This window comes from Diceros bicornis, chromosome 22 (assembly GCF_020826845.1).
Source record: "Diceros bicornis minor isolate mBicDic1 chromosome 22, mDicBic1.mat.cur, whole genome shotgun sequence".
NCBI lineage: Eukaryota > Metazoa > Chordata > Mammalia > Perissodactyla > Rhinocerotidae > Diceros > Diceros bicornis.
The window spans coordinates 22602620-22625551 of NC_080761.1; the positions used below are offsets into that span (position 1 = coordinate 22602620).

General features: G+C 39.9%; 1 protein-coding gene across 19 annotated transcripts in view; it reads left to right on the forward strand.

The window, feature by feature from the left end:
• The window catches only part of TRPM3 (transient receptor potential cation channel subfamily M member 3), a 791340-nt gene that overhangs the window by 581356 nt on the left and 187052 nt on the right, over positions 1–22932 (forward strand). For all 19 annotated transcript variants that reach the window (XM_058565673.1, XM_058565675.1, XM_058565677.1 and 16 more), the window contains one exon: positions 19509–19683. In XM_058565673.1, coding sequence (XP_058421656.1) covers positions 19509–19683 — 175 coding nt within the window. The remainder of the gene's footprint in view (positions 1–19508; positions 19684–22932) is intronic.

Genomic DNA, 22932 nt, shown 5'->3' on the forward strand with positions numbered 1-22932 from the left:
TTCAGGAAAGAGCCTTTTCCAAGTTGGAATTCCTTGTTCAAGGACTGGGACAGTTCCTGTAAACAAATGAGTCTGGACAGGGGAACTGTCCACCATTCTGATAAGAGCTCGTAGGTTCTTTTACATTCAGGGAAGAATGCTGAGATCTCCTTTCAGATTAGAAAGATTTGGGTTCCAAATGTTTGCCTGGCATTTTGGTCTCCGAGTCAGCAAAGTTTACTGTTGCTGGTCCAGTCTAATAGGTTCCTATCATGATAACATAGACCCTCTTGATGGGACCCAATCTCTTCCTTGTTTCACTGCTAACCAAAAGACCTTCTATATCTTTTCATCTGTTGTTTTTCTAACTGCTCCTTCCATAATGTATGTGGACCTTATGTCCCACCCATTCTAAGCTACTTGCAGTTTCCTTTAAATGACATACCCAGTTGGATGTATTTTGGTCTCATTTTGAAATTCCAACCTCTCCCCCACTCTACTTTGTGACAAAAACCTACACTCCAAGTCTTAGCTCAAAAATCTTCTCTTCTATGAAATCTTATCAGAAACCACACACACATACACCCCACGATCCTCCTAGGGTCAGTTATTCACCACATCCTTCACGTTCCCACAACATTCTGTGCAAACGTCTGTCTAGCACTGCCTGTTTTGGTAGAGTGGTTATCTATCTACCTGCCTTCACTGCTCCCCCATCACCTGTAGATTGTGAGCTCCTTGTGAGCAGAGCCGGAGTCATTTTCATTTTTGTCATCCTGCAAACCTAGCACAGTGCCTGGCACATGCAGGTAGGTGCTCAATAAATTTTTATTGTAAACAGTGATATTTGGTTTTCTGGCCTTATTTTTAGCTCTGGTTTCCACCCTGACATAAAAATGTAATAGAGGAGTTTAGAGACGAAAAACTATACTAGAAGGACACATAATAAAACAATAATACATAGAAGGACTCAGGGAGGATAAATGAATAGGAACAGGTCCAGGCGAAGACCTGGACCTTCCGACTGTCATGGGCATGAAAGCATTTACTTTGAGAAATTTGACTGTGTTCCTGTTGAATCGTGATTGTTGTTAAATCATTTCCATGTTAGGAATTTAGAGAGCCTAAAAATATATTTTTTTATAGCAGCCAATGCCATCATGGCTTCACTATTTCCCTTTACACAGAAAAAGAAATAACTATTGATTTTTCCCCACTTAGTTAAAGCAATAATTGCCTGTGGCTGCTTTTCAGTCCAGATTAGGATCAACCATTCAGCAGCAATGCATAGGTAACTTTAGAAAGTCAGACAAACATAAAATAAATGAGAAAACTTGTGCTGACTGAGTACTTTTCTGCCATAATCAACAATTTCACAGTGGGATATATTTAGAGAAGATAAGGGATCTTATTCTCTAGGCGTCTTCAAAAAAAGTGGGCTGAGATTTAAATTTGCTTGAGATGGCTAAGGCCAGGGAATTTGTCATAGGTCCCTTCAAAGTCCCTTCCCAGGATTTAAAATAATTTGCCCATCCCTTCAAAATATTATTTGGATCATTTCAAGCCATTGAAATGAATGGATGTAAAAGTGAAAATTCATATAGGCTTGAAAAATGACTAAGAAATAGTGATCCCAAGATGTCAGTAATAAAGTTGTCATGGGTTTCAACACAATAAAAATCTTTTAACCTTGAACCCTCAGCTAAAGATCATTAACCCTTGAGGAAAATAGAGGTGTTATGCCCTAATACTGGCCAAATAAGCAAACAGCTGATTTTTTTTTTCTTTTTTGGCAAAAGGCAGCATTTTCCCTCAGTGAACAGGCTGTCCCTGTTCTGCCAGGGGGCCAGATTTCCCAAGCTGTGCTGAGTTCCACATGCCACAACCCTGCAGGCAAACACTGAGTCCTGAATCTCAGGCAGAGGAACCAACAGTTCTTGTTAGCTAATGAGCCTTGGTGTCTCGGTGTCCACATGGGGTTCTGTGGGTAATTCCTGCTGGAATAAGGCAGGGCAAAAAAAACAGGTGTGCCTTTGCTAAAACAGCGGTGTGAGGACTGAAGAGTCAGCTTTTCTGGTCATCACACAAATCTGAGCTGAACCTGTCCTCATTAGCAGCATTTCTTCCACCCAGAGGGAGAACACAGGAAGTGAATATTGACTCTGGTGCACATCAGAATTTATTATGAAATCATGGGGGAGATTCTGAAGGAAGTGGAGATTAAACATGGCGGGTGTGGATCAGGAGTTTGGGGAAAAGTGGAAAGTTCACTTCACCCCTGTATTTCCATTCTGTTTTCTTGGCATGCATGGAGCAAGATTTGTTTTGTTTTGTTGATTTGTTTCCATTATTCAAGTAATAAGAATCGTTGTAGTGAATATGAATTATTGTTCATAAACTTAGGTATGTAGGAAATGTCACATCATAAAAATTTTCCTTAATTCAAGTAAATCCAATTCCAAGCCCCCTTTCCATCTAGTTTTGGTAAATTAAATTTAATCTTAATCTTTATTAGGTCTCTTTCTCTCTCTCTTCCCTCCCCCTCCCTCTCCTCCTTCCTCTTCTCTCCCCCATCTCTCTATCTCTCCCTCTCTTCCTTTTCTTTCCTCTCCCTCCCCACATCTCTTTCTCTCTCTCCCCCCTGCCCCTCTGCCTCCTCCATTCTCTCCCCCTCTTCTCTCTCTCCTTACTCCCTCTCATGCTTACAGTGTACCTGGAAAATTGGAAATGGGCCTCTTAACTTCCCTCAGCCAAGGTTACCGCTGATACAATCACTGCCCAAGCCTGCTTGGTCCCTCCCAGGTAGAAGGCTCTGGTGCTCCCACACCTAGTAAAGCCAGTGGGATCTTTGCCACAGCTGACATCACTGGCAGCCAGGGCTCAGCAGCCTCAGGTTCAGCACCCCAAAACGCACTTTACAGCAGTCCCCATCAGACCAGGTGCCTATGCTCATCCCATTCTTATGCAGCTTACATTTGAGTGGAAAGAGATAGAAAATAAATAAGTAAAATATATAGTGTATCACACAAAGATAAGTGCTAAGGAGAAAAATAAAGCAGAGAAGGCAGAAAAGGGAGGGCAGGGAAGGGGCTGCAGTTTTAAATAGAGTGGTGGGAGGACTTTACTGGAAAGGAGACATTTGAGAAAAGACTTGGAGGAAGTAAGGGAGCACATGCTTTGTGATATCTTGGGGAAGACCATTTCTGGCAGAGGGAACAGCAATAACAAGGCACCAAGGCAAGAATGTGGACAACATGTTTGAAGGACATCATGAGGCCTGTGTGGCCATGTGGAATGAACAAGGAGGAAAGGAGGCCAGAGAGGGAACAAGGGCCAGATCCAATGAGGATTGTAAAACCTTTGACTTTTACATTCACTCCATGTGAAATGGGAGCTTGCAGAGTTTTGAGCAAGGTGAGTGGTCTTTTATGTTTCAATAGAATTGCTTTACCTACTGAGTTGAGAGTAGCTTAAGTGAGGAGCAGGGATAAAAGCAGCGACACCAGTTAAGAGACCCTGGCAATAATCCAGGCAAAAGCTGATGGTGCCTTAGACTAGGGGTGGTAGCATTTGAAAAGGTGAGAAATAGTCAAATTTTAGGCTATAATTTGAAGGTGGAGCAGACAAGATTTACCATTAAATTTGATATGACGTATAAGAAGGAAAAGATGAGTCAAGGGTGACTCTAAGTTTTTTGGGTTGATCAGCTGGAAGAATGGAGTTGCCATTTTCTAGGAATGGGGAAGACTGTGAGCTTGGGGGTGACAAGTATGAGACAATATCAGGAACTTAGCTTTGGGCATGTCAGATTTGAGATGTCTCATAGCACGTGTGGAGATGTCGAGAAGGGGTGCAGTTATGCGAGACTGAAATTCAGTGGAAATGTTTGGTCAGGAGATATGAATATGGAAGCTGTCAGTGAGTAGACGGTATATGAAACCTTGTGAGTGGATGAGATCACCAAGGGAATGTGTGAGGAGAGAAGAGGACAGGAGAGGACCAAGAACTGAGCCTTGTGAATGGTCTTTCTATCAAAGGTCAGGGAGATGAGGAGGGACCAGCAAAGGAGATGATGAAGGAGTAGCTAGTGAGGTAAGAGGGAAACCAGGAGATGGTGCTGTCTGGAAGCCAAGCGAAGAACGTATTTCCAAGAGGAAAATATGGCCAACTGTGTCAAATGCCGCTGAGAGGTCAAGTAAGAAGAGACCTGGGAACCGACCATCAGGATGTTGTGAGTCCCTTCTCCTTGTCCCAGGAATTGAGTAATTTCCTCCCTGTCTCATCTGCCCCCACCTCTTCCCATCAAAGACACTTGCCTTTCTCTTCTTCCTCTTCCGGACATTAATGAGCTTAGGTTTTTCACAAAAGCCATCAAGAGAGCTTATCTTTAGGCCCGTAACTCAAACCTTCCCTGAGAAAAGAAAGCCTACTGGGACCTTCTGGAAATAAGAAGGAAATACAAATGGAAAGCAAAATATGAGTTAGTTAATAACTCAATAAATGATCCTGCTACACAGAAAAGACATTATTTATTTTTAGGCAAAATACCAAGTAGAGAATGTATTAAATATAGGTAAGTAATTTCCAGCAGTGCAGTGAAACCCATACTGAAATAGGATGAAGTGGTAAGCCATTTTTGGGTGTGTGTGTGAGGAAGATCAGCCCTGAGCTAACATCCGTGCCAATCCTCCTCTTTTTTGCTGAGGAAGACCGGTCCTGAGCTAACATCTATTGCCAATCCTCCTCCTTTTTTTTTAATTTTTTTTCCCCTTTTGCTCCCCAAAGCCCCAGTAGATAGTTGTATGTCATAGCTGCACATCCTTCTAGTTGCTGTATGTGGGACACGGCCTCAGCATGGCGGGACAAGCGGTGCGTCGGTGCGCACCCGGGATCCGAACCCGGGCCGCCAGTAGCAGAGCGCGCACACTTAACTGCTAAGCCACGGGGCCGGCCCCGTGCTCATTCTTTTATGTTCCATCTACGGCTGCTTTCATGCTACAGTGGTCGAGTGGAGCACTTGCATCAGAGACCGCTTGGCCTGCAAGGCTGAAAATATTTACCATCTGACCTTTTACAGAAAAAGTTTGCTGACTCCTGGTTTAAATTTTAAAATAGACTATCGGAAACATAATATGGGTGTTTCAAGTCCTACTCCATAGTCTTTCCTCTTAATTTACTCCATGGGGGCACATCTTAGATTTCACTTCTTTTCACAGGCAGAAGTCTCCTCTCCATGCAGCTTTATGTCAGGGGAGTGGTTCTCAAAGTGTGGTCCATGGACCAGCCGCAATAGCATCATCTAGGAACTTGTTAGAAATGCATGTTCTCCAGTCCCATTCTAGACCTACTGATCAGAGGTGCAGGAGGTGGGCCCAGCAGTGTATGTTTTAACCGCTCCTCCAGGTGATTCTGACGCATGCCAAATTTGAGAGCCATTGTGTTAGAGCAGACATTGATAAGAAGAACTGAGAACTTGCAATGGGCATTTCTACACATCCCTTCTTATGATAATTTTCAGTGTACAAACTAGTTCTTTCCATATTAAAATCAGGGTTTTAAGAGCAGTCTTTAGAATGCCACTTTCTTATATATAACACTAGGCTAGCCCACTTTCTAGAATGTTGGTACTAGCACTTATTATTGCAGTCAAATGATTGTTGGTGGCAGCAGTAGGAATAAGCCAAGTGGCTGTTTCACAGAAACATGACAGAATAGGATAATGAGGTTAAACACCCCCGTGATTAAGGACCCACAGTACCCACTGCATGCCCCTGGGACATGACTGTCTCCTGATTCCTCATCACGGCACTCCAATGTGCTTAAGTGATAGAATGTAATGAGACATTTATTTGTAAGAGAGAAAAGTAGAAGAGATTTATTTCCAGCACCATCAAGGATATGTTAGAACATGAGAAAAACTTTAAATTGATATTTTACCCCTACAGGATTTATGTAGGTGCTGCTGTATGGTTGCTATTTTCCTTTGCTTAATGATCTAATCCTTCCCCGGAGCTTCATCCCTCTGTGGATCTAAAGGAAGGAATATCTCTGATAATGAATAGCTGTGGTTTACATGGAGCTGGAAACCTGATCCCAGGAATCAGGGAGGGGCAACAGCAAGTCTTGTCCTTTTTAAGCCAGGAAGGAACAGTGAACAAATTCAGGCCCCTTGCTAAGAAACAAAGGAACAGTGAATAAATTCAGGCCCCTTTCTAAATATCTGAGGTTGGCATCTATTTTTAAAATCTTATAGAAATGAGTATGAAACTCTAAGACATGAGAGAGAGAGAGTGATCATACGTACTGATTTGTCCAGGACTAAACAGTTCCGGTTTATACCTGTCATCCCAGAGTAACTATTAATGATGACCCCTTCACTTGCAAAGGTGTCCTGGTATTTGTATGACAAATCATATGGTCACCCTGGTGAGAAACAACCCAGTAGAGTACAAGAAACGCAGACTCTGCATTTACTAACAGATCTCCGTTTGAAACCCAGTTCACATGCAATTTACTCTCTATGCCTCAGTTTACTTAACTGTAAAGTGGGGATAATAATATCCCTATCATAGGGTTGTTCAGCAGATTAAGCATATGCATCCCACCTGGCTGAGTGCCCAACGCCTGGTAGGTACGCAGCAATTGCTACTTCCCCTCTGCGAGAAAGGCACGGCCTTCAGTCAGTCGGCCGAGGGGGATTCACTACATGAAATTATTCACTGAAACCCAGAAATGCATAAGCAACCTTGTTCTAGCTCCCTTTGTAATTAGCTTTTTTTTTTTTTTTAACACATTGTAATTGTCATTTCCTTTTAAGGAGCTACAAGGACATTAAGAAAAAATTATCTTTCAGAGAAGGCAATATTTGCACTTAAAAAATAAGTTCATGTTCACGAACTTGAACCAGAGGCTCAAGGCTGTTAGATGACACTGCAAAGTGAATGCCAGAAACAGAAATGACAGTATTGCAGTTCATGGTGTTGGAGCTTGAGGAAGCCCAATAAATCATACTTACTCCTGACAGGACAAGATTCAAACTGGATCCGAGTTGGACAGCAGAGTCAGACAGATGGAGATCAAAATAGCATTTTTACTAATGATGAAGTTGTTGGAGATAATGACTTAGTGTAAGGGCCAAATGGGTTTTCCTGCTCACCTCAGCCCCTAGACAGCCAACCAGAGGAGAAATTTGGGTCTAAAGCAGACACCTTTAGTAATATCACTGACTGTCACTGGTCCATGGAGAAAAAGGAAGAAAGAAGCTAAATTATCCTCACTGAAAGACTTTCAGTAGATTAGTTCTATCCAGTCAAGAAATATGGACGGCTATTAGTCACCACCAATCAGGTTACTCAATTCTGTATGCGGAGAGGAGTAAGGGAAAATGTGTCACACTAAGAGAGCTCCCTCCACATGGAAACTTGAAATCAGAGGAAAGAAGTTTCCCCATGACACTGTCACCTATATTTCTAAGGATATTGTCGCAGTAAAGATTTGATCAGACTGGACTTGACACATTATCTTTTGGAAAAGTTGCTCAGATAATTAAATAAAAATGTATCATTTTTCCCAACTGTTAGTAAGAAATTGGATTAAATACCATTACGAGATCTCAAATAATCAGTACCTTTCCTCTGTCTCATATATGATAATGGCAGTCAGATATCTGAATAACTTTGGTGGTGAATGAAGGTCACTCCTAGCCTATAGCAACTTAGCTGCTAAAACATATCGATCACCTCAGAGGGAAGAGAGTTAGGTTTCCATTTCAGTCAATATAGTCCCCTATTCATTTCCACTAAGGAAGTAATAGCTTTCATGGACATCCTTCCAACGAGAGGAAGAATGTAAACCTTGATTTACATCTTCCTCTCCAGTGGCCGGGACACATTGTCACTACAGCTGGGTCCAATTCTGAGAAATAGTGAGGCTTCAATTTAGAAGTACAAGACAACTGAACCAAAATAGGCTATTCGAGTCCCTAAAAATCTGGACTTTTCCAGACTTAATCCAGATGAACAAGTGAAATGGGAGTGCCTACCCAGGTCACTCAGCGTGTTCTTCTCTAGGTCTCTGACCCCTGCTGAGGCCCAGTAGTCAAGGCAGGTGAAAGGACACTATGGGACCACTTAAATGGCTGTCATCTCCACTTCCAGCAGTATACATCAATAGTATTGAGATAGGACACTCAGTCCCTTTATAACTACCAATTACTCCTGTCCCTTCAGCTGTGCTAGTCCCAAGGTATAGACCCTAGGCAATGTACATTTTAATTTTGTTTTATTTCACAAGCATTTATTTGAACTACCTTCTAACTGTGAGGCACTATGGAAACCAAAGTATTGCCTAAGAGGGCCTCTCTTGGGGGGGGGGTCTCTGTCCTGAGGAGTTTATAATTTAGTGGATAAAACTTTCATTTAAGCAAGGCAGAATAAAATAACTGCCAAAGGATATGCTAAAAAAAAAAAATCAACAATGGGACTACAAAGGAATGAATAATTAATACTGCCTGAGGGAGTGAGGAAGGGCCTCAGAAATTAGTAACATTTGAACTGGATTTTGAAGACTGAGTTGGGGTCTCTGAGGGGCCACACTAAATAGCACCTCTCTTCCTCATCCACATTCTGAACAATTTGAGAAATAAAAGAAGGAGTCGATGGAACTCAAAATAGCATTTTCAGTTGGGGGACAAGTTAGCAGACGTGGCTTTAAGTTTATTGGCCAAGTGGGCTTAGTGACTCCCCAGAATTAGGCAGAATCCCACCCTGAGCCTTCACCTCCCCACCTCACTGCACACTCCTTCAGGCGCAGGGCCCGTGGGGGAGCTGAGAGATCTCCGGCTTCCTATAGGCAGGCAGATGCCAAGAGGAAGGAGAGCGAGGCTAAGTGAGCAAATCCAGTTATTCTTAATTTACCAAGGAGCCACGTGAGTAAAAGAGCACAGAAAACCCAAGGATGTGCTTAGAAAAATTCCTCCTCGTGAAATCAGGAGTAGGGAGAAATACTCCTCTCTGAAAATTAGGATGGCTGAGGGGAAGTTAAAAAATAATCCTAGATGGAGGATGGTGAAGATAATCTGATGAGACCAGAATCAGAGTGAACAGAGAGTTCTGGCGGGAGATGAGGCTGCAAATGAAGGTTGGGTCCAGGATAGGGGGAGCCTTGTCTGTCACGTGAAGGGATTCAGGATCTTACCTATAGGCAATGGGAACTCACTAAAGATTGTTACAGAGAAGACTGTATTTAGGGATGATAACTAGCAGTTATATGATGATTGTTGTGGAAACAGGGACATCCGTTAGGAAGCAATTTCGGTAGTCCACGGGAAAACCAACGAGCATAGAAACGGGGCATTTGGCATAATTCCTGATTTCATGAGAATTTAAATCAGATCTGAGTGCCCTGGATCCCAGGTCAGTTGATTGAGAGAAAATTGCTTATGTCATAAAACGTTTAAAATTTCCATGAAATAATTACATTGTTATTTAACCTATGAGAAATCAGGATATACTTAATGGTAATTCAGAATTCTGCCTTCGCTCTGTATCCCAAATTTTAGTAAGCAACTACTCCATGTAAAGCACTGTAAGATATGCTGGGAATACAAAGAGAAACCTACCTAACAGAGCAAAGAGATGCCCAAACAGGTAATTAATAAGATAAAACTTCAAGAGATAGGTACTATGAAAATGTTTTTCTTTAAACCATAGTAGTTGATTGACAAATTTATAAAATATATTCATTGGCATGGGCTTTTTAAAAAAGTAAATGCTGTAAGAACGCACAAGTGAGATTGGTTAACTCTGCCTGGTGGGGTGAATGGGAGGGGCCTGAGGAAGACGCGTCTTTGAACCTGGGACCTGCAGGAAGAGTATAAGTTCCTCACAGAGAGTAAGTCAAAAAGAACATTGTTTAAAGAGCGAATAGAACTTTTTGCATTTGGGGCAGAGAGAAATAATTACAATCTCCCTCAACAGATGCAAAGCATTTTTTTTATTATTATTATTTTGGAAGGGTACATTAACACACACACTACCATTTACCCATTACCAGCAACATTTCCCTCTCCCACCATTTACCTTTCCTCCCCAGCTCTGCCCCGCACCATGAGCTAGGTAGGTCTTGCCATGATTTTTCAATCCATAATCCTCCTGGCTGCTCTGTTGCTTACTAATTCTGCCAAGAAGCCAAAGAAACTTGTATGGGCTGTGGACCTAGATCCTGGCACATTTGTAGGGGAGTGTTGGCAAAGTATTATAAAGTAAAATGAGTTAGAACTACTCTGATTACATTACATTTGAGAAGGTAAAGAATGCCTTTTGATGTGGGTTTTGAACAGAGCAGAAACTAAGAAAACTATAGCTTTGTTTGGGTGAGATTTCTTGTAGACTTAGATCAATTACATTAAAACATTCAGCCTGCAAACAATGGCCCCAAAGAAAATAATGCTGGCTCTGGCTCTTTCCTTTTATGAAAGTAATACTTGCCTTATAGCCCAAGGGATTGGCTGTTCCCTTTCTATTGAAACAATTCATGTGGAATGTTGCTTGGATGTCCTGGTAGTACATGGACATTAATAGCAGAATATTTCAATCAGACTTCTCTGACCATAGGGAATAACTCTTTCCCGTTGATTAAGTCAAAAGCAAGTTAGTTTAATAGCATATAATATACTTGGAGTCGGTTTATGAGTTTTGTTATTTGGCCTTTACATCTTTGTCCAACCCACAGAACTCAAAAGACTTAACAAGCTGACTGAAGCACTGAGGAGAAGCCCCTGGTAGAAGGCCTTTAGGGCGGGACACGAAAGACCACCCACCCAAAAGCTGAAAGTTTTAGCCTTTTGGATACAAGATAAAGGCATTTGGCTTCCTAAGCATATTATTGGTCTTCATGAGAGAGTATTCAAACTTTGGAAAAGCATGTTTCAAATTACTTATTTGTCAGAGCATCATTTTGGCTTAAACATATAAAATGCATTTATTTTTCTTTCATCTTTATGAATCATTTATACATTAAACCTTTTATAAGCTTAATAAATATAAATAAGAATCTTTATATTTGTGTTTGTTTGACCATATAGTTCTTATATAGGCTCTTATATGTGTTCTTAGAGTGCAAGACTCTTCTAAGTGCTTTATAAATAACTCATTTATTAGTCAAAACAACCCTATGAATCATGTGTCAACTCCATGTGTTAGATACTGTGTAGAATACCAAAATATATTTTGGTATTTATATCAGAATGTATTTCTGCCCTCCTAGGATGTGCATGGTTCCAGCTAATATGTTATTAACGCTGTGAAGTCTAGCCAGACTGAAAGTCTATAGCAGCAGGGAGGTGAAATAGACTAGAATGACCCATGCTGAGAGGGAAGTGGGAATTGACAGGAAGCCAGCAGACAAATGAAGGTAGAGGCAGTTATGGAACTGAGAATCAGAGTCTGAGAACAAGGACAGGACAGATTCAGCCCAGTTCCAGAAAGGCAGCCCAACATCTAAGGAAAAGCCTCATCTGAGAGAGTGAGACAGGTCAAGGCTTCCAGAGTGTAGAGTAGAGATGGGAGTAGTGTTGCGTGAAGAAGGGCTTCCAGGAAAGCCCACTGAAATCAAGGCAAAACCGCAGTCTTGGGGCCCAGATTGCCAGGGAGGGAGCAGGCAAATGTCCCAGCCTACCTGGCATGTAGAAGATGGTGCTGCTCTCCAGAAATGAAGGATATTCAGAGAGGAGTGATTGCTCTCTCTGCCCTTAGGCTTAGAGCTCTCGGAAGACCAGATCTAAACCCCTTCCGTTGTTAGGGTGAAGTTCCTTTATACACCACACAGGTGACTCCTCTCTTTGAGTGACAGAAGCAGAGCAGCTTACCATGACTAGTAACGAGGCTCCCCATGTGAGCATCAATTATGCTCCAAAATGAAGGCCCACCTGACACCTGTATAGAAATTGTAGGCTTACGCCCAATTTCGACCTGAATATTGCCTCTTGAAGCTGTACCGCACACACACAAAAAATCTCGGCCACCCAAAATTCCTCTTATGCAAATGTCCCTCAACTAGTCTCTCCCTGCCAGTGTCTTCATGCTGAGAAGAGAGCACAGGAGAACTTCCAGGATAGTTAAGGACAGGTGAAGACTTCCTTAGAGCGAGCAGAAGTGAGGGGGAGGGGAATGTTGGGTAGCAATGAAGAGAAACTCAAAATAGATAAAGGCGTATTTTTGATAAGGAGACAGAAACGTGTCTATAGGAAGGTTCGCAAACTATGGCCCACCCTGTTTTCATATGGCTCATGGGCTAAGAATGTTTTTTTCATTTTTAAATGTTTGAAAAATACAAGAATATTTTGTAACATGTGAAAATTATATGAAATTCAAATTTCAGCATCCATATAAAAATTCTGTTTTTCTCATCAGTAGTTGTATTCAATTGTGTTTTGAAATTCACCCATAAAAATTCTGTATAAATTTCTCTCTTGTTATATAAGTACCTGCACAATGATCTCTATTTTGCCCATTGTCCTACAAAGCCTAAAATATTTACTATCTAGCACTTGACAGAGAAAAGTTCGTCTACCTCTGGTCTAAAGGGAACTCTGTGCAGGAACTACAGCCAAGTGACTGTCACTGGGACTGAAGAGTCTCCAGTAACCCAGGCAATCTCTCTCGCTCTCTCTCTCACACACGCACACATACCTTCCCTCCTTCTCACTCAGGCCACATGATCTCTCCTCCGTGGGTCCCTCTGCTCCCTTCTTTTCTTCCTGTGTACAGTCTTCTTTGCTTGTTCATTCACCCTCCCACGGGCCCATCTGAGCCACCGCTAATAGAGGCTTCACTCCCCACCCAGCCCACCTCCCAGTTACTCACCTCAGGCTCAGGGTCTCCACTCCAATTCCAGGAAGGCAAATCTGGCCCACTGCTGGTCTGGAATCCACCTCTAGTCCAACTATCTTTGAAAGAAGCCAAGTAAGGCAGCCCTTCTGTGCTGTGGACAGTCCAGTTCTTTCATAGGGGAGTGTGGATAGGGAGGACATGATGGGTGTTTCCAGGACACACGCCACAGTGACCTCTTTGGCTGGCTTACAAGATTTCCCACTCAATCCACTCATCCACTCCCCCATTTCTGTCCTTTGCCCTCTGATTGCCAGACAGAAAAGCAAAGCAAGACAATGCCCAAAATGAAAGCTAGCCGGTGGGGGCTAGTACAGGATTCCTATGAAAATACCTGCAGCATTGATAATGCAGACTAGATTAGTGCAACAGTATTGAAAACAAACAGGAAAAAAAAAGCGAATTGCCATATTCATTTGATGGATTCTGCATTCTCAGTCCCCTGGATAAGAAATGCTATGCACCAAGAGGTTTCAATCTTTTTCACTCTCTGAGAGAGGCATTCTCATTAATCCAAGCTCTATATTTTCAGTATTGACAACTACCTATCTCCAGCCAAATTTGCTGAGATTTTAAATGCCAAGATAAAATAAACATGTGTGTTTACTCTGAAATATTAGCATTAGCTTTGAATATGGAAAGATTATATAGGGAGGGGCCCATTAAGTTAAATATCAATAAGGGAGTTGCCATAAGGATTGGTGATGACAGGAAAAGACAATTAAGAAATTCACATTATTTTTACCACTGTTTAGTCCTAAACTAAGCTGGAAATTTATGCCTTAGGAAGTCTCAACCTCAGGGAAAGACCCCGGCCATCTTTCAAGGAATTTCTTCCCCTCTAGAGAACCGTAAGAATCCTACAAGTGAAGCATTTTGTTGCATGTGGTTTTATTTTGACTGTTTAATACTTTTTGTAGTAGCTTATATTTCCAAATGCTCTCCTAAGCATCAATTAGGTGCAGAATTATAGTGGCAAAAAAAGTGTAGTAATACCTTTTTCCCAGGTATTACACAGTATCACAGTAATACACACAGGATTGGTTTGCACTGGGTTTGGCATTCACCAATTGGGTACATTACCAGGATTCACTAAAACATATTTGGGTTTATCACCCATTTCCAAGTAAGTTCAGACACATTCCAGTTATAGTTCTATTGTCTTGAATAGATAGTATATCCTACCTCTGAAACATGAAGGTAATATTCAAAACATCTATTTCCATAGTGGACTGAAGAGCTATTCTTTAGTTAAAATGAGATGACTTTTCTTCTTATGTCATCCCTAGATATTTTCTTGAGCTCACTCTGTTCCTTAGTAACTCAAAGATTTCCAATCATGTTTCCTTTTGCAATATATAGCATATTAAAATATTGTCTTTCTGGAAAATAATATCCTACTGTTGTACCTGAATATTCATGTGCTGGGAATCTTCCTAATTGTAAGAAGCACCTTAAACTTAATAAACAAGAATAGTTTTGAGTTTTTTCAGTTAAACACAACTGATTACTAGGTTTATGTAATTTTCATAAATCCATCCCACAATTTCCAGACCACAGAAGAGATGCACTAAATAGTTAAGGGCATCAAGAATGTAATTCTGAAACTATTTGTGAAAAGCTGTGGTATTATGCAAACTTCAGCCATTATTTCTCCAGTAGGCAGCAAATGGTGGCCATTAAAATGAGGCAAATAGCTTGACTGCTTCTCTTCCCATCAGTACAGTAATTGCTAATGTCCCCCAAGTCTGTGTAAGGTTCTGTTTAAAAAATGTAAGATCTTAGGGAGTTACTGAGTTTTTATGGCCCCATTATATTGTCCAAATACAGGAGGTGGTGACCAGTGTTCCACTGGGTAGAGTCAAATTGGATTAAGGTGACATGTTCAATGCTTTATAATTTTACGCAAATTTTAATTATGCAAATTTAAAATTATGCCACATAAAATATATTGATAAAGTCTCAGTATATGCATAATTTAAAAGCATATGAATTCTCTACACAAACTTCTAAATCATCATGAACCACAAAATCCCAGAGCTGGCAAGGCTAGTGAATTAACTGTGTTCATGTTATTGCTACATGGCTTTAGCTAATAAACAGAAATGTCCACCCACCAACGGCAGACTCAGTCTCGAATTGATCAAGATCTTCAGGAAGTCATCTCTCACATAAAGTTTGAACCCTCCTTTTTAAATGGCCTCTACTGTAATAATCACATGATCTGTGGCCTTGGTCACTAAGACTTAGCTAAAGATCAATCTTCTATGCTCCATCTCCATGTAAATATGAACCATTTTCCAACAGCAAATAAATTATTCCTTAGATCCATAGGCATTTTAGATCATATATGATGAGGTTGACATAACACCAAAATGTTAATTTAGTTTGACTAAAATTCTCAGTTATCCAGGCATTTCATTACAACGTTGTCACTGAACCGATCATAGACTATGGTCTTGTGTCAGCAGAAAAAGAGAGAGAAACAAAAAGCCTTTTTGAATTTTAAGACATTTTTTCTATTCCTGCCACCTCCCTTCCTCACAACACCCAATGGAGTCTTTGTTTAAGCCAATTTTGACACTTTTTGCCTTATTGGCAGCCCACACTGAAGTGTATAGCAGTCAAAACAAAATGTGACAAAAGTCCAAGAGGTTATCTTTTGCAAAGAACAATTAATAGGGGTTCAGTTTGTAATTTATAAGGCTTAGGTCAACCTGGAATCCTGTAGAAGGTAACAGCTAAATCCATTCCTCAAGCTCCCATTTTTGCCGGCTATAATGCTTCCAGGTCCAAAATTGCAAAAGCTAGAGAGTGTGGCAAGCATCCTGCCTCTTCCTGCTTAAGCAACTCTACACTGCTCTAAAATTAAATTCTAATGGAAATCTCTGAGAACCACTGCAAGTCTTTGACTAGAAAATGAAAAATTATTTGAGTTAACTAAGGAATTAACCCACTTTTTCCTAAAACCAGAAGAACAAGTATTCACAAAAATGGTCCCTGAAGAATCTAGATAAAATGAAAAACTTTCCCTGAATAATAGAGATTATATATTTTTTAAAGCTGTAAATCTAAACAACTGTTTTTTGTGAATGGTCAGTAGGTTTAGCTGAGCAAAGAATAAATTTGTGAGGATCTTCAAAGGAATTTATATTAATTTTTTATGGGCATAGAGAAAATGGTAGTGGGCCTGTGCATCCAGCTGGATCTGCACTGGATTCCCAAAATGTTTTCTTTATGTCACTAATAAAAAATATACCATCCTTGATATTTTAAGCTTTTTCTTTACTAATGAAGTCATATACTACAAATTCTAATTTGTAAATTTGTGAATTTCTCCAGAGATTTTAATATCCTATGTCCAGAATGTAATTTAGCAAAGAAAGGTTGAACAGAAGAAATAAAGAAAAACAAGGAAGAGAGAGAGGGGAACGAAGGGAGGGAGGAGAGAGATCCTATAGACAGTGCTTCACGCTTCAATCAATATAACTGGGCAGTAATAATGTGATACAGTTTCCCTGGGCATAGAGTTTTGCTTGAAAACCCATTCTGGAACTTGTCTCAGAGGCCTCAGTGAGCTTCGTGAAGGAACACAAACTGACGCTCTTTGCAGATGCATCAGTGTGCTTAATTTAGGGTGGGGTTTTGTAGGGGTCCATTTGCAAGCTTTTCATGAATAGGCTTCAAGGAGCCATGAACCCCTTGAAATTGCATAGAAACATTTTTGTGACTGTCCATTTATTTTTCAGGAGAAAGGGTCACTAGCTTTCATCAGATTCGCAAAAGTATTCAAAGATCCTTGTCTCCAAAAAATAGTCTAAGAACTATTGCTTTAGGTCATTACTAATTATTTGGTAGGATTTTCTTTTCTCAGAAACAAAGGCACCAGTGTGTGTGTGTGTGTGTGTGTGTGTGTGTGTGTGTGTGTGTGTACTGACAAAAAGGCTTAATGTTACTATATATTAGCAAGTTTAATTTTTACGAAGCATGATATTTTTAGGCATAGACTGATTCTCTACTACCCATAATTAAGAAATTCAAAAATGCTTTTGTTTTAGGCTATAAGGTCTTTTATTGTCTGTGGAACAAATTTCCATGTATTATCACTGAAGGAAATGGGAGGGAATTTGGAGGCATAGATATATCAGATATATTCAGTATTTATGAAAAAGTAGATGACATTTTGATACTTTGCTCTATCCTATTTTTAGCACAATATATATAATAGTATATATATATAACCATATATATAATATGGTTGTTTTCATCATTTTTATTGATAACAGCTCTATTCCAATCATAGGAATTCTGTTCATCTAAAATGCTTCTGTATTTCTAGAGGTTATAACAACTTGATTTGTTGACAAATACATTGGTAGGAAATCAACTGACAGTTTATTGCTCTCAAATCATTGTATGAAAATTGATCCTTTGCACCTATGTATCTTCTCAAAGAAAAGAGAGGTTTCCAGCCATCTTGCCTATTGTCTGGTAGACTGTACATCACTGGAACATTCTAGAAGGCCCATTCTAGGATTTCTCCCTCCATGAAAAACACTGAGTGGATCACAGTTGGTCTGTAAAGATCCCATTGACAGAATCAGTCCTCAAGAGTCAGAATTTGGCAAAGGCCTCTCTTAGAAGATCTTAGAATGAGTCTAAATACATCATTTGGTATAAAACAGCAGGCATAGAGTATTGTTCCTTGATATGAAGCAATATGAGAGCATGTACTAAAGCAAAACAAAGGGAAAAATTAAATAGCATAGTACATTGGGAAATACCTCATAAAATAACTTTAAACATTGGAAAAGAGACTCTTTCCCAAGGCATATTAAAATACAAATCCATATAGGGGCAGGTATTTTTTATGTCAGCAAATTCTCCCCCAAAGAAATGTCCTATATTACCATTTCAAGTTAGCCCTTAATCTTCAAAGTCCCTTTCAACAAGAACTTACTTAATCCTCATAATCAGCAGCAATGGAGAAAGTGTCTTCTTCACAGACACCCAAACAGAGCTTTAAAGCAGGTGACCTTTTGTCTGAGTCATTAAGGGCTTCTGGGTCAAAGGAGAGCAGCACGACCTTTCACTTCCCTCTCCTTGGATTTGAAGGAATAATTCTCAAAACTACCCCATGCACAGAAAACCCTGATGGGACTATGGGTCATCTCTCTCTCCCAATTCCCTCTGGAGAACAAAAAAAAATCCTGGCATGTTGCCTTGATCAACAATTGTCATTTTTAAAGTGTCGATTTAAAACAGCACCCATTTTTGTGTCACTGGCATTTTGGACCATTCTGTTAAGATGAAAATCAAACCATGAAATACATTGACTTAGAAGAGATAAGGCCCCAGGAGACTGATCACTTAGACTTTACAAGTAAAACAGGTCACACAAGTCAAATAAAATCTCTTATTAATAGAGCAAGAAACCAAACCCCAAACTATTATTTCTCACAGGCAGTTTCTTGATATAAGATAAAACCACAGCAGAAGGGGGAAGAGGGAGAACTGAGATGACTAAGGGCTTTTCTTTAGTTCATATTTACAGAAGTGGCACAAAATCTTGATGATTTCTTTTTTAAGATAACTGCTTTGTGTACCCTACAAAACCATCTCATTTGCGTGGCACTGCTCAATTCTCTAACTATTCTGAGAAGCTAGAGTGAGAAAATACAGTGTGATAACTAAATTGAGCAAAAGGAAGTTATTCAGTGAACGATGGTGATACTTGAGATGCTACCTGAAAACAAATTTAATTTCTTTCTCATCATGTCTCTCATGGACATTTGTTTATAATACTTCTCTTTAATGCGTTAGATTGAACCACATGTAAGTGCTGATGTTAGGGTAGTTTTTACTTGAAAACAGCAATGTCTTATGGCTCAGCATAAGTAGCTTAAATACTTTAGGAAAAGTCAATGAAAACCCTGAAGTCAACTGCATTCAACAAAAGTGTGCCTGGCCCCTTGCTCAGTAGTGAAGGCTACAATCATGGCAGATGCCTCGTCTCTTGGGTGCTTTATTAGGACAGTTATGCTGTTAAGAATCAATAACCAAGCTGATCATTTATGGTCAGAAATAGATAGACCTCTAATTTAGCCAGTAGTTGATTCAACAAGTTAAAATATACTCTCAGCTGATTTTGATAGTCTTTAATAAAAAGAACCATCCAGGCTTTTTCTTAGCTCTGTGATGACTTCAGGGAGGAGGCCTTTTTTTAACTTCCCCTTTTTCATAGAGGAAACTGAACCATTGGATACATACAAGACTTGCTTAAGATCATATTTAGCTTCCAATCTTTCGGCTGCTGGCCCAGTGCTTCATCTACTAACCAAGTCCTTTCTCTTCCTCCTCACCCTTCGCCTGCTCCTAAGTGTGGTAATTGGTGCCTTCACTGACCCCAGCACGCTGGGAGCTGTGGGGAGAGGGCAAAGTCAAATAGACTCTCTGGTGGGAAAATTCTGCTAAAGGGTTTTCAGTAAATTTTCGCTCCATATTTTATCCCTTCATATGTTGTTTCCTCCCCCGTGCTCAGTAATTTTAGTTTATGCTTTTTGTTTCTCTTTTTGTTTCTTTGGTTTGCTGGCTTTGTGTTCTTTTCTCTTTTTTTCCTTTTCTTTTCCTTTTTTAATGCAGGAATTGGTCAAGGTGTGCCGGTGGTGGCGCTCATTGTGGAAGGAGGACCCAACGTGATCTCCATTGTCTTGGAGTACCTTCGAGACACCCCTCCCGTGCCAGTTGTCGTCTGTGATGGGAGTGGACGGGCATCTGACATCCTGGCATTTGGGCATAAATATTCAGAAGAAGGCGGGTAGGTAATTTGCCAGGCCCCACAGGAGACCTATGAGTGCAAAGCCTGTGTTCCATACTTGGAAAAGAGGGTATCAGTTGATTAAGATGTTGGGCATGGGAGGGTGGTGGGGAAGAGCGGGGGAACATATTCTAACTGGCCTATGAAGTGGAAATTCCGTGAAAGCTACGCTAGACCACACAGATGATTCAGAGGATGGGGAAGAGAGGAGTCACAGGATGGGTCTCCTTTCTCTTCTCGCCGTTTCTCCTTCTCTCTTTTCCTCCTCCCACTAAGGAGAAGCAGGAATTGGGTTTTAACACATGAAGCACAGCTAATCTGGGCCATATGTGCAGGCTGGTAACTTGGGAGAAACTGGGATGCACTGCTTCCAGACTTGTCCTACAAACACCAGCTTCGCCACTTTGCTGCGTGTTTACCGATGCGAAATGTTTACAAAACATTTGGCGACCTGTGCTGTCAGATCGCTCTAGATCGGCTTGGAAAATGGAATCTTTGTAATGGTAACCACTCTGGTCCTGTGTAAACACCTCTCGATCCCCTCCTGCACTTTCCTTCATCTATCAGCCCCCTAATGCTGCTTTCAACAGTCCGAAGCCCCCAACCCCAGGGAGGACTTCCTTTCGCAGCTGTCCCCTCCAATCTGAGGGCCCACTCAGTGAATCATGAAATCCAGGTACTCTTGCAGATTATTAGATCCAAGTCATTCATCCCAAGGTGTGAATGAGTTTAAGGAGGAAAACTCAAGGGAGCCATTGAAGTGTTAAAGAAGGAACTTCCTAACCTAATCAATTCTTCTAACACATGAAACTAGTGGGAGAAAGGAGGCACCAAGGAAATGGGGGTCTGTTATTCATCATCCCTGTTACAAATATACAGTAAGTGTCTACTGGGTGCCATGCACTATGCCAAATACCAAGATGTGAAAAAGACTATTCCCACCCTCAAGGAGCTCATAGTAAGTCTAGGAAGTAGCTAAGCTTATAATTATAATAATAAAAGTGACAGGTGAGCTGGCCTGCTTCAGGATACTCCCTCCTCCACCTCTCACTCACCCAGCCTGACCTAAAATAAAGAGACTCAGCATGACAGCTCAAGCCACCACTTCTCTCCCATTCCTTTCCTTGTCTTTGCCAGCAGCCCAGCACTCCAGGTGAGCCATTAACACAGCACCTCTTCCCTGATAAGGACCTGAACCTAAATATATGAAAGGAGGAATAATGAGAGGCACAGGGCCTCCAGCTTAACATCGCAAACACTGACAGTGATTTTAGGCCCAATTAAAGATTTTGATATTAAAAAAAAAGCTAATTGAGCTATTTTGTAATTTTGTAATTTTGAAGTCGGACTTCGCTTACTGGAAAATTTAATTAAATTACTTTTATCTTCTTCTTTGATACTAAATATTGGTCCATTTTATAGCTGATGAACTAAAAAGAGAACATTTGTCCAAATGCCTCCATGTCTGTTACCAACCAGAGTTCAAGATCCTCAACTGTGCTTTATTTTTATTAAAAATTTAGCCATAGTTCTCACTGATTTCAATATAGCAATTTGTTCTTTGTTCAGAAATAAGTTAAAGAATGTATACAGTTTTTAGCTTTGGCTTCTTTTTTGCTTCCTAGTGTTTGCAATTATTTTACTGTATTCCTATAAAGTTGATACAAGTTTGCATTCAGAATGCATGTTTCCTTTTGAGAAAACTAATGAAAAAGTAAGCTGTTCACCTCAGCATTTCAGGTTTCCTAGGTCTATATACAGTGAAAGTCTGGACCTAGTGCTTATTTTTTGTCATTATCTTGGGTTGTGTCCTTGAAAATGTTAAAATCTTTGATGAGTGGCCCTTCTCGATTCTGTTTTAATATAGGAGAAATGTTATTCATTTTAGAGCTGGATGAAACTCTATATTATTTAACCCAGGGGACAGGTACACGGACAAATTAAGTGCTTTCCCAAGGCCACACACCCCATAATCCCAGGCCAAGATTCTTTCTGGTGTATTATAAAAATTCACTGAAATGTGTTTTGTGGTATGTGCCTTAGTGTCTCTCATATAGTAATTCAATGATACTGTCTTTTAAATATATGTGTACTTAAGTTGCCTTCAGCTTTCTCTTTGCGTTATAACTTCTTAATTTTTTTTATTATTCTGTGAATTCCAAAAAGATAAAATCAATGCATTCCTGTTTGTAAACCAATGTCCAAGCTGATCAACCCTACATCATGTGGATGCTTTTCCTTCCCCCACCCAGACCATTATGCCCCAACCCCAAGATTGAGAGTCAGAAATACTGTGCCCTTTTAACTTTAATTGGCAGTTTTAGTTTTAAACGTAAAGTTTAGTTTTAGTTCTAATTATTTTAAGGTCAAAATATGTAAAAGCACAATCTATATGGGATCTATGCAAACATATGAACCATGGCTGATTATCAAACAATATGAAGTCATGCATGTAACTCATGTGCAGTTGAAGAATTAAGATATAATTTCATATCTTGAGAATTATTAAAATTAAAACTTTAAAATTTTTCAGAAACATTGAGAAATGGGTATTAAGGAAATAGAAGGCTAAAAAGAAGCATTATGTTTGCTAATCCAAACACATATATATATAACGTCATGATAAAAGTATGCTTTTGCTTCAGGAAAGCAATTATAAGTTTATCACCATAAAATGAATTCAGAATGTTTCTGTGGGCCATTTGAATAACTGCCAGAATTAATCATGTTTATTTAGCTTGATAAGAAATTGTCTAGCCACACGTGTGCAGCCAATTTAAAAAATCATTTCCAAAAAACATTATTTTGCAATAGTGTGCTTTCTTTATGTTAACAAAAGAATTTGCCCAGCTACACTTCATTCACCAAGAGGGATTTCTTCCTCAATTTCCAACAAAGTCCAACAGAGTTGGGACATGTTTTACTACAAATAAATATAAATGTCCAGCTATCTGTTCATATAAACGGATCTATATAAATGTGTGTGATTGTACATATAAAATTGGATATACGAAATATTACATACCCTGTATATGAAATCTGAATTGGGATTTGAAATCATTGATTTTTACTTTTCAGTTACTTTGGTAATTTAAATGTGATTTTTAAAATTTTAATTTTATTTACAGATTGCTAAATAATATAGGCCCAAGGACCGTAAATATACATATTCAGCTATAAAGCTTTTCATTTTATAAACTTAAAGGAGTGAATGAAATTTACACACCTTGTATTTTAACTTTTCTGAAC